Source organism: Aulostomus chinensis, chromosome 16, assembly GCF_037954235.1.
Source record: "Aulostomus chinensis isolate RoL2024-O1b breed Wild chromosome 16, RoL_Achi_v1.0, whole genome shotgun sequence".
NCBI classification, from domain to species: domain Eukaryota; kingdom Metazoa; phylum Chordata; class Actinopteri; order Syngnathiformes; family Aulostomidae; genus Aulostomus; species Aulostomus chinensis.
Window position 1 is genome coordinate 11,757,202 of NC_141335.1, and position 13,201 is coordinate 11,770,402.

General features: G+C 40.4%; 1 protein-coding gene across 3 annotated transcripts in view; it reads left to right on the forward strand.

The window, feature by feature from the left end:
* Positions 1 to 439: 439 nt before the first annotated feature.
* Positions 440 to 13,201, forward strand: part of tp53bp2a (tumor protein p53 binding protein, 2a) — a 34,550-nt gene continuing 21,788 nt past the window's right edge. For all 3 annotated transcript variants that reach the window (XM_086180137.1, XM_086180135.1, XM_086180136.1), the window contains exons 1-2: positions 440 to 564; positions 829 to 982. In XM_086180137.1, coding sequence (XP_086036263.1) covers positions 956 to 982 — 27 coding nt within the window. In that variant the 5' untranslated portion in view covers positions 440 to 564; positions 829 to 955. The remainder of the gene's footprint in view (positions 565 to 828; positions 983 to 13,201) is intronic.

Sequence of the window (13,201 nt, forward strand, 5' to 3'; positions counted from 1 at the left end):
ATGCAAGTAAGACCTTTCTTGGCACCCATACATTTGGCCTGTTCCGTGTGTTGTCCTTCTGATAAATTATACAAAAAAGACGAAGAAAAAAAACCGAATATACAATTGTTTCACTTAGACTGAGGTCATCTCTCACTTGAAAACCTCTGTCTTGGTTTATTGTTCGACCTCTTGGTCAGGTAAACCCCTTCCCTAATTGCTTTGCTATTGCCAAATACAAACAGAGTGACACCTCTTTCTTCAGCTCTGTCGTTCTCCTACCGACGCTAAAATAGAAATAAATATCTCCCTGTCACAAGAATTTGGCGAGAAAATAAATATTTAAACCTGTGTGAAATAGTGTTTATTGTATGTGGGTGTGAATGTGAGAAAAAGCGGTCTATTTTCCTACAAACACGGGACTCGTCATGATGGGGGTGTTCTCTTTTTCCCCGGCGAGGGGCGGAGCTTGAATTCCAAAGTGGACCGAGCTCCTCCTCACACGTCACTCTGGGATCGGCTGCGAGCTACGGAGCACCACCGTCACTCAACGGGCTTTTGGGCTGAATACCTTTGAGTCCCCGGGTAGGTAAAATCTTAAATTCATCCAAATATATCCGGCCTAGATATTTAATTTATTCCATGTGTTGCGAAGGGAGTTATTACGGAGTATTTGGCGCTGGAAGTGAGAGGTTACAAAGTTCTAAGCGATGCTTCACCATCTACAACGGAAACTTTTCAAGTGGAGGCCTTGTTATTTGTTGCAACAGGTCCACAGCACGGGACATGTATGTGTGTTTTGTGTATTTGAACTACATAAAACAACAATATTGTTTGTTTTAAATGCAGGACGGGTGGCCCAAGCAGGAGAAAGTCGCCTTTCCCACCGCGGGTTTAAGCTCGGGGATTAAAGTGACCGTCAGGCTCTCTCTCCTTCCGTCGAAACTGGCAGCCGGGATTCATGTTTGTTAGCTAAATGCGGTACGAAGCTAAAATGATGCCGGTGAGTTTCTGTTTCATTTACTTCACTTAACATCTCAAAGATGCCCCATGTCTTTAAATTATTGTTTCGACTTTAAGTGTCACCGCACAAACACGGTGATATTACTACCGATGTAGCAGTAATGTGTATTTAAATGGACGTGGGATAATGCGGCTACCCTATCCATCACTATGGCAGCCAGGGTTGGTGTTGTGAAGTTTATTAGCTGTGACAGATGTGTGTGTGTGTGTGTGTGTGTGTGTGTGAGAGAGAGAGAGAGAGAGATCACTTCATGCTGTTTTAGCAAACGACTTTTATTTACTTAACAGGATATTCTTGATAAACATTGTTGAACAGCATTGTTTTTGTGTATTTTATACTCCATGTTGAGCTAGTCCTGTTCAGGAAACTTTATTCAGAAAATTGCTGTGTTAGTAGAAATATTGGCACCTCAGAATATACAACAAGCCGAGGTTATGAGCCAAGTCTGGCTTGCCGTTGCAACCTCAGCCCTGGACCCCTGCCATATCATCATCATCACCATCAGGTCCGTTTTATGGCTGCAGTGTAAGGCTTTGTCTTTCAGCACTTCACGGAAGTGTGTAGGGAGAGCAGTTGCTTTTACATCTCTGTCTTCTAATAAAATAATAGCCTCAGGGCTGGTGCTAATGACTATTTTCACTTAAATGTATAGTAATCTGCCTTTACTCGGGTGGGTAATATAGATTTTAAACCCCTACCATGTGATGTTATGTTTATATAGAACAGTGTCAAGAGCTTTCAGTGATTATTCCATTCTATCAAAAAATAGTTCTTCTGGATCACATTCAGAATATGATCAAGATGATATCTGGAATCTTAAATTATTTCACATAGACTCGAGGAATCTGATAGTATGTCAGCTATGATGTTTCAAGAAAAAATAACTGCTAGTAACTATGTCCTTCCTATGACCTAGAACAGGCTTCAGGGTCCAGGATGAACAATTTTATCCAGATCGCCTCCAAAAGTTTATCAGTTGTTCCTTATGGTATTTTGAAAAATATCATCATCAAGATCATCCTCAACTTTTTGAGCTCTCCTGTGACTGGAAACACACAGGGGACCACATGATCTCCTTTTCTTGGAAGAGGAAACGACATAATTTAGTTGGCTTAAAAATAATAGAATAAACCTGTCCAGGGTGAGCCCTGCCTCTTGCCCGTAGATGCTGGGATAGGCTCCAGCCCCCGCGACCCTTACTAGTAAAGAATAAGCGGAAGACGACGATGGATGGATAATAGAATAAAATTTTGATTCGCACAAATCAAAATTCCAGTTGAAATGCAAATGCCAAACATCCAAATATGCAGTTTTATCTCAGATAAACACATGAAAATTTTGTTAAAATACATATGCATCAAGTAAAAATAACATTTTAATGGTGGTACCTGAAGTGGCATGATATCAACAGTATAAGAAATTCTTATCATGAAGAGGAATTGGTTGAAATATATCATGAATGATCCAATACATTACAGCCCCATCTGTTATTTTAATAATACAAAATTAGACGTGTATTGGTGGTGGTAGGGGTTAACATCACCACACCCTGTTGCTTTTTCTTATTGAACCGATAATCAGAGTTAGAAACCAGCAGATGTGTTGTTTACATCGAACCAGAGATTGATTCATCATTGTGGCCACACGATGTTATTAATTTGGCAGTTAGTGTCTTTTGTTTTAATTAGAATCACGTGTTTTTATTTCAGATAATGAGAATAGGGAGTTGAACATGTCAACCAATCCTCTGTGCTTGTAATGTCGGCCGTCTCTGCTCAGACTGGTGCTTCCAGTAAAACAGCTTGATCAGTGAATTAATCATCTTAGCGGTGGAGACCAGGTTGTGTTTGGCTGTCTAGTGCATGACCTCACTCTGCAACTCATGCGCATTGTTATCATCAATCCTTGTTCAAGAGGACAGCTATGTAAATTGTCGTCCTTACATAATTTCAAACAAGATTAGTGCCTTTAGAAAACTGTGTAATCGATTGCCTCCTTTCCTGTCACTGGAGAATATAGAGATATGTGTGTGTTTGAATGAGATAGAGCTTCTGGTGTTCACCTGATAAAACAAAATGGCCTCTATATTACCATCTGTGATGTGAGGTATTGTCTAGAAATGACACCCATAGCCTTACTGCCTTGCGTATACAAACCAGGGGCTTGGGGGGGGTGAGAATGCAGTGTCGTAATTGCTGGCCAGGATGGTAAATAGGGGGTCACTGTTATCTGAACACAATGAGCTGCAGGGACTCTTTTGCAGCATGTCGTAGAGAACACATTGAATGTGCCTGTGCTGTAGCAGCGCCCTGATAAGAGATGCATGCACACCCTTTATTGCACAATATAACTCATCGACCCTTGTCTACGTCTCTGTTCATACCGGGCTTTGTTCCTCAGAGACTTATTAGTGGCGCACACAGAATAAATTTTGCAAGTTTATTAGCCAACACTTGATTCATTTTTGCAGAGCCAAATTGTGTTCAAAAACATCAATCAGAGATAAGAGCTTGATTTTGGATATCTAAAGTCACAGGCACAAACCCCACATCACTTCCTCATTCCTCTCCCATGAGACGAGTTGCTTGCGTAGATTTTCCTGTGCCTGACCAGCATGATTAAGTTTTTCATTCTCTGACCACAAACTCACATTTTGTACCCTTTTGTAGTTACACCACAACAAATTTCGCTCTCGTGACCGTGTTATCGTGGTGGGAAAAGGCAAAGCTCTGAGAAGTCAGATTTTGTTGTGTGTCTGTGTGTGTGTGTGTCAACAGAAACTTGAGTAGCCTTTCTCTACAGCCGTCATGGGCTTTGTGTTTATTCTGTGGGAGAGTATGTGCTGGTTACGTAAGCAGACAGTACTATCAGTAATAGCTGGGAGCAATGTTTTGACTTTTACCTGAAGAAAACTTGTCAGGACGACTGCGGTGCCAATGGAGCCACGGCTTTCAATGATGTCATGTCTTCTTTTCTTTTCTTTTTTTTTCTTTTTTTTTTGGTCATGATGGATCATAAATTAAGTGGAAGGGACCTTATATTTTGGCATTAGTTGAGCTTTTTATGGATACTATATTTTTGAAAAAGCTTGGAAATGCTCTTGAATAGGTAGCATTGATGAAAGTGACTAATGCTCAAACATGTAACTATAGAGCAGCACAACTCTTCCGATTCTTGTGAGTACTTAGAGGTCGATTATTTCGAGATATAATCACAACATCAGGCAAACCTTATTCAGATAACCAGCAACACTGACAAAACTGAGGTCACTCACCTATGAAACCCCATAAAAATCAATTTATCAACAATGTCCTGTGGGGGGGTCCTTGCTATGTCTGCAAATATTTACTCGATAACACATCAGAACATCCATAAAGACACACAAACGACTGTTGCATCATTTAATTTGCTGGCAAATGCGCATATTCTCTGTTTGCGTAAAAACATGGGTATCAAGATGGCGGATGCACTCTAACCTCTCAAACACTTCATGGGATCCAAAATAATATATCAAATGTGCCACATAATATATGACAGCAATGATTAAAGAACGCAGTTTTGCCAATATTACTGTACGGTTTTGAGTTAAATTTTGAATAATTTACTGCTGTTTGTTGTATGTTTGAATGAATCTATTCCTGCAGGGTAACTCTTTATAAATGTCAGTTTGATATTGAAACTTGTATATATTGATGCTTCTGGCAACTAGTGCTTGCTGCTGCATGAGTGCCCCTCCACCCCACCCCACCCCACACAAACACATAAACACTCACACACACACACACACACACACACACACACACACACACACACACACACACACACAAAAACAGCTGTGGGGACCTCTTACGGGACAGAAGCTATAATCATGTTCTAGTTGTCAGTGTGTATGGTTTCTAAAGAATAGAGTAAAAGAGGGACGAAACACTGCCTCTTGCAGTTTCTTATACTCTTGCTCCATTGATGACTTGAGCATTAGAGTCCAGTATTTCCCCAAAGTTCATTGCTATGGTTACTTAGTCACTTTTATTTATAATTTCCTTTCTTACTTACCCATATCAGTCTTTTACAGCCAGGAGGAGTATTTCCTCCCTAACAGCCAGGCTGGCTTGAGACCTGTTGTTCTGTGGTGACTGGACTTGTGCTGCTTGTCAGGGGGAGGGGCTACAGCAGGTGAGCCGCCTCTCTGTTCTCTGCTTGGACCAGCAGCAGGAGAGCTACTCTGGTTGTTACCAGCAGCGGAGCTAGTGTTTGCCACTGGTCCCACAATTAGCACGGGTGCATTTAAAAAAGGAAAAAAAAAAAAGCAGATATTTTCACCTGCTTTTATGGAGTTAGGGTTGACGTGACACTGGTTGTCAGTTTTTGTGCATTTGTGTGCAGTGAAAGTGCAGAGCGTGATTACTATGGAAACAATGCACCATCTCATCTAGTTGCAGTGGTGTAAATTGGCAGGTTTTAGAACTTCGCAAGGTTCAACCCATTTCTTGGTGAATCTTCAGTTTAAACTGGCCTCAAGTTGAGATTTTGGGAGCAGGCTGCCGTTTAAATCAGCAGTATAGAAAACAGAGGAGAATTACATGATGTAGAGAGTGAAATGAAATATGTTTGCATAAATTAGCTCATTAATATATACCTAATTAGTTTTTTTCTTAAAAAGAGCAGGGTCTAGACCTGTTCCAGAGGAAAAGTGACCTGAGAGGACTTCTGTTGTGATGCGGTGCTACATATGAAATAAAATAAAATACAATTAACTTGACTTTCAGGGGTTGGACAGGGTTCCTTTCGGGGGGTGGGGTGGCCGGTGTGGCCCCCCCCATGTAATGGTATGTTAGAGATCCCCGTATACATAAATGTTAGCTACCATGATAACGGTGAACAATCAAACCTGTCGTTCCTTGTATTGTCTGTGAGCCCCTCACTGGAGTCAAATATTTCCCCAGCAGCACCCATAAGATTATGAAGTGATCGGCTCAGTACTGCAGTGCTGTGCAGACAGAGACGAGCACGTCCTGATCAGAGCCACAACTGCCTGCAGCTCCAGCATGTTAAAGCTGCATTTTTTTATTATTAAAGGTTGCAGCTGAATGAGGCCACTGTGTATCTTACTGTCTCTGCATTTTTCTGCTCATCACCCATGACCTTCTCCCCCTCTTACCCTCATCATGTCAATGCGGGAGGGAGTGAGAGAGAAAGAGAGGGAGAGAGCGAGAGAGAATTGGGGAGTTTTCTGCTGCCTTTCCTTTTTTGAAGGGCTGGTCTGTTGGAGCTATGTCAACTCTTGAAGCCATGGCAGGGAGAGCTGAGACGCAGCTGCAGTGTCTTACAGACTTGCAGTAATCACATCAAAGGTGACTCTCCCAACAAGACCAGAGTTGATTAACTGTCTTACCAAAGCAATATCTCTAATTGAAAATGTGTGTATATGTGTGGATAGATGTCCCAGAGGCCCAAGGTGAGACCCCTCTGGAATCGTCAAGGACACAGCCCTATTATCCTCCACTACTGTGACCTTGACTCACTCTTGCCCCTGAGGCAGAGTCTGCATGGACTTGTATAAAATACAAATTCTATCATAATTTTCACGGTTTATGTCAATGAAAAATGCAAAAAAGCTGTGGAATTTGTAAATAGCAATTTCCAGGCCAGGACATGTTTGGGAAAATTTAATAAAGCCAAAAATGTCACGAAAATATACTTGACAAATACCCAGTTACTAGAATATATCGTTCAGGTCAAGATCAAAAGAGAAGAATCAAAATTTCTTCATCTGAATTGAGTTAAATAAATGTGTATTTGATATGAAAACACATAGATTATCATCAGTTTTAATGAAATATCACGATGGTAAGTTTTGACAAGTATTTTTATTCTTAATTATTTTGAATACAGACTTCTCTGGAAATATACGGTCTTGAGAATGTGTCTCCAATGTATGGTTCCAATTTAACACCTGTAAAGGAGCTTGAGGGTGCATTTACAATTTTAAATGCGAGGGACGTAACCATGATGCATTTGAATGGTCTGGAAAGTTGTTCAAAATGAGAGTTTTACCATTTTTTTTCTTATTTTCTTTTAATTAAATACATACACCTGCCAGTAATTTCTAATAGAGTATTAGAATAATCACATGGGAAAACAAGTCCCTAGATTCCAACTAAAAAAAAAACAGAAATCTGTAAAATAATAAATTTAAATTGTTTGCAGCACTAATCACTGAATCCCAGCATATTCCTATCCCTCTCATCCCTGCATAGGTATGGGACTATAAAACACTTATATTTCTACATACTATCATTATATTACAGTATATAGTTACTAAATAGTTATTATGTGACAATTTTTTCCTGACTCTTGATTTTTGTTCGACATACCTTCATCCCAATCAAATGTCCTTTAATGAATATATGACACAATAGGGTAAATACATGCTCGGCTAGTGAATTTAATTGAAATCTCTGATAAAAGTCATGGGAATGTATAGGAAAATATAAATGCAGATTATTACAGGAGATATGGTTAATTTGATAGTGTTAAAGCAATATTTTCTAGAACTGGAACGCATCAACATTGCATGTGCTGCATGTATAAAGGCATGGAGAGGATAGGATAGAGGAGAGCTGCTGACTTTGTGGGCACTTTTCATATCTGTGCCACATGACTCAGAGGGGTTAGAGGCCGTTCTTACTCGACTTTTCATCTAAACCTCGGATAGACAACTTCTTACTCTGCCTCTCTGGAGACTGGAATTACTAGCACCAGTTCAGCCTGAATTTTAGAGTTTTGAAGTTAGTTCTAGCTGAAATCAGCCAGACACTGACCACCAGAGGGAAAATTCTGCAGCATGTTCTACTTCCTCACCCAGGGTGCCTCTGAACACATTTACGAGTGCCCTCAAGTGCTCTAATGTGTCCAAATGACTAATGGCCTTCGGTTACAAATTTGCAATCAATGAGGGAAAATTGCAGTTAACATGACCTCTAGTCCAAGAAATTCAATCAGATGTTGTGTATCTGTGACAGTCAATCCCAGTGTATCATATCAGGGTGGTCTGACATGTTGGCTTATCCTTGGTGACTTCATTCATTCCCTCAAGGCAGGGAAATGCTCACATCTCACCCTGATGGTTAAAAGTTGCAGTTGTATGAAATAGTTCTTTTCAGGCTATTATAAGATTGCCATGTTTTGTTAACAGGGTGGTCTTTCACTTCCTACTTCTCCTGATATTGCAGCATAATTCCATTTCTGCACAATCCCTTGTGTTTGGCTATTTCTGGAGATAGAGAACTGCAGCGACAGACAGTTTTGATCTCCGTTAACTTAATATACCACCAATTGCATTTGGATCTTGAGAGACTAATGCTGGGGAATTGTCCCTGGCGGGGAGAGGGCAGGGTTTAAAAGAGTTTCAAGTATCATATGTCAGAGCCCTCTTAATAACTTGTTTTTAGTTTGTTTTTTTCTTCCACCTGATACACAGTATTTGCACATTGCTTAATTGCTCATCTGTTCTGTTCCCTTTTGCTGTGGCACATAGAATGTTATCGGAATGATCAGTGGGAATGCTGCACACATACTGAGCATTCCCCTCTGTGATTGGCTGCGACTGTAGTGTTTATCATTTTTAAAATTCAAATAATCTCAGAGCCGTGTGACTAAACAACTGAGCCTTGAAAAGCCTGTTCCTGTTATTCTGCAGTCAGAGGCATCCCCTTCAAGGTACCTCAGGCTTCAAAGGAGGGCCGGCCAACTTCAAATCACATTATCACATCAGACTTTTACCTTGATTTATGAATGATTAATTTGTACACTTCTCTGTACTCTACTAACAGTCCTGTGACAATTTTTGTACCGTAAATATGTGGATCTGTTGACAGAAAACCAAGTTAACCCAAAGAGTTGCTGAAAGGTTGTAAATGTAGATTGTTCATGTTTTTTGCAGAAGAGTTGTCATTTTGATTTCACGACAATATGAGAAACACACACACTGCCCATGTCTATAATGCATTGAATATGATATATCGAACTGCAGTGATGCAGACATGTCCCATTGACAGTATTTGGTATGAGTAAGTGGTCCGATTTAAGAAAGTTTGAATACTAAAATGATGGGTGTGTGGATTCTCTCAGATCCAATGGACCACATTCATAGGCTTTTCCCTGATGGTTGTGTGGTAGAAGGTCTTGATGTCTTAGTTATCAGGTTAATGGTTGCTCCCTTCAGAAAAAACGGTCACCTCAAACAGTCCAAGTTATGATTGATAACTAGGGACTCCTGCAGCACATCAGTCACCCCTGGCCAGTGATATAGTAAAGTGGTTAGTCAGCTCATAATGCTGAAATTAAACCTCAGGAGGACTTGAAGGTATCACAAATTACATCAAACCCTCCACCTAGACCAAATAGGTATCTTCTGCGCTGAAGGCATCATTTGATACACCTTCATTCTTCCATGGCAGAATCCTAGACAAAGAAGCCATTTCTCTCCCCATAATAGCTCAGAGCAACAGTTACAGTAGAGCTTTGTTTTTTCCTGGCCCTCTTTGTCAACTCCTCAGTCTCTTTTAAAGACGACAGGTCAAGTAAGTGCTGCCAGCTGCAGTCATTCGCTTCCCCTTAGATGTCTTCTTATTGCATTGTCTTTTGTCTGAGCGTTTGATGATACAGCCTTTCATCTCCCACAGACAAACACTCTTATCAGTGTTATTGTATCTAAAAGTGGGTCTTTGAGCACATACAGCACTGTTGACTCAAGGTAGAAATAGCCTGCAATTTTTTTTTCTGATTTCAAATTGAGAACAGAAACATTTTGGAACTTTTCTTAAATGAAAAATGTGACATACTTTTCCTGAGTCACTATACAGATCTTATACTGAAATGCTCCAGGTTACAGGATTTGCATTTATAATGTCATAATTTGTTATGACTGAAAATGAATTGCAGTATATCCTGCTGTCTAACATGCGGGCAGGACTTCTAGGATGTCATAATTGAATCTACGGAACAATTAATCTATTGTTGTATGTCTGTCTGTCTGTCTGTCTGTCTGTCTGTCCATCTATTTATCAGTCTATATGTGTGTGTGTGTGTGTGTGTGTGTGTATGTACATATATATATATATATATATATATATATATATATATATATATATATATATATATATATATATATATACACATACATACATATATATATATATATATACACATACATACATATATATATATATATATATATACACATACATACATATATATATATACACACATACATATATATACACACATACATATACATATACATATATCCCACCTATAGTGATTGATTTTAAATTTTTTACCTTATTCTGAATCGTGACATATACTCCTGAGAATGAGCACCTGCAATGTGGGTTTGAATTGTCTTAAACTTAAGGCACCGTGGCTGTTAGCCCGCAGCAGGCTATTGAATTTAAGCTTACCTTTGTAATACTGAGCCAGTAGTCTGGTGGAAGGCTATATTTTTATACAGCAGATTAATTTAATCCTTGAGATATAGTCACACCAGTGACCTCGCTGTATAGCTGCTCTTGCCTTGAGAATATTTCTAGTGCAGGCTGCAATGTTAATGACTGCATTCCATTGCTCTGGCTTTTATTGTCAGTTTGCAGTTTTCAGCTGCCACATCCGTCCCTTACCCTTGGAGACGACTCTATGCGAGCTGTGACGTAGCTGACACTGTGATGGAATTAGAAATCTATCACTCCACTAGTGAGGCCTGGCAGGAAAAGCTCGTCCTCTTCTCCTTCCCCTGGGTCACTGTTTTGTCCTCTTCCAGGTAGTAGAGGATCTCAGTTCAGTTCTTGCCTTTGTCACACACTGATCGACACAAGGCAAGTGTATCACATTTATGTCATTATTATATTTACTTTGGCACTTGTTATGCAAGGCTACTTGATGCGATGCATTCTAGCGTGGTCTTGTACTGTTTGTCTTGAAACTGGCTCATCAGGTTGGTACCAAGCTGTTTCATTTTACTCGCTGTTGTAATAAATATTTAATAGACTCAGTTTGTTTGGCAGAGTCAAATCTGCTCGTCAGGGCACTCGCTTCACTTCTTTGTGGAGGTAGCAATCTTACTCTGTTGCTGTAGCGCTTGGACCTATGGAGCAGTTCAAATATTGTAATAACTCCAGGCCTTTTTCTGACATTGCTGTGCTGTTTAAGAGGGCTGCACCATGAATTGAATTGGAAATATAGCAGCAAGGTCCTATATTTGAAGGCTAATTGTGTGACATGATATCATTTGAGATTACATTGTGGTACTGCTGAGGCATTTTGCTGACACGTCATATTCTAGAGTATTAAGAAAACATCTTTGTTGAATTAAAAAAAATCCCCAAAAATCACACCAGCATTTTAATGTTTTACTTTATTGAAAATAGGAGGAGTCGTGTAAACATTAACCTTCCCTCTGATATACCAAATCTCATTGCAATATTAAACAAAATTTTAACAGTTTTATTTGTTTTCAACATCAAGCATTCCTATCATGTATGTTCTTGTCCTAATTCAGACAGCTATATACTGTATTCAGTATTCTGTAATTAGTATGTCAATAGAAATGGCTGGCCCTATATTATACCTAAATGTTCCATAAGAAAATTGATTCTGAAAATTAGATAGAGTTTACAGGCAGCACGGTGGTGCAGTGGTGCGCACTGTCGCCTGGAAGCAAGGAGGTTCTGCTTTTGAGTCCCGGCTCGGGCACGGAATCTTTCTGTGTGGAGTCTTCATGTTCTCCCTGTGCTTGCGTGGGTTCTCTCCAGCTTCTTCCCACCGTCCGAAGACATGCAATTGGGGACGAGGCTAATTGATACTCTAAATTGACTGTAGGTATGAATGTGAGTGTGAATGGTTGTCTGTCTCTATGTGTTGGCCCTGCGATGGACTGGCGACCTGTCCAGGGTGAACCCCACCTCTCGCCTGTAGCCGCTGGGAAAGGCTCCAGCCCTTCTACAACCCTTGATAGGAATAAGCAGAAGAAAATGGATGGATGGATGGATAGAGTTTATGTGATTATAAAAAAATATGTGAGTATCCTGACATCTATGTAGTGTTTGCATTAGGTGGATGAAGGTTCGCAGTATGTTCTAACTCATGTAGATGTGGGCTATCACCGGCTATTTGTGCTCCTGGATCATTAACTTCAGTGCAGATAAGAATTAGCCTTCAATGCGGGCATTCACACCCCCATCAGCGCTTCTGTCTCTTTTCCACGGTCAACGTTTCCCACCCTCCACCCCCTCCCTGTTGTCTCTCTTTCACTCTCCAAATATTAACAGGGTCATTTGAATGTCCTACATTGCTGGGAAGTTGTGATGATGTCAGCTGCTCTGCTGTTTAGGAATTCTTCACTAAAGGCGGGTTTTCTGTTAGTTATTATCTCTGACTGTTTAACTCATTGTGCTTCATGCACATTCTTAAAAGACAAAAACTATTCAAGGTAGCAGACAGGAAGCAAATGTCTTGCTTTTTTTTGGATGGCATCCATCACAGAGCTGCCAGGTCTTCCATGGGCAATGATGAACAAAGTGGTGATAGCTGTTTCTCTTAACAGCTTCCTGTGCTGATACTGACAAGGATGAGTCACAGCTGATTCAAGCTTTAATGGGGTCTTTCATTTCCGTCTCTATATCGAACAAACCAATTGAGTCAGATCTTGAGTCAGACCCATGACTCCCACATTTGCCTCATCCCTGTGGAAAATAAATGTCTCTGGCTGTCACCTGCCCACTCAGTCGTTGAGCTTTATGTGATGCAGAAAGGAGGAATAAAGCATTTATCGTAAAGCTGGTGCTCATTTCACCCCGCAATTCAAAAGCACCTCAAATACTTTTGTTTCTGCACTGTGGCTGCAGCTGCTCTAGATGCACGCTCCCCCCGAATCCCTTTGTGTCTGTGACCCTGTTGACCTGATGTTCCCACCATGGCCCCTGTAGGCATAGCCCTTCACCGCAACATACAGAGAATAGAGAAATTTACAGTCTAAAGCCTCTTTCTCTAACCAAACCTTTAACATCTGGCTTTTGTTTGCAGTGGGAACAGGTTTATTTGGCATTCACTCCTGGGTCAAATGACCCTGCAGAAGACATGGGGACTTAGTGGTTCCAGCTAAGATCAGCAATGATGTGAACACAAGACCTGCGACTGCAGAAA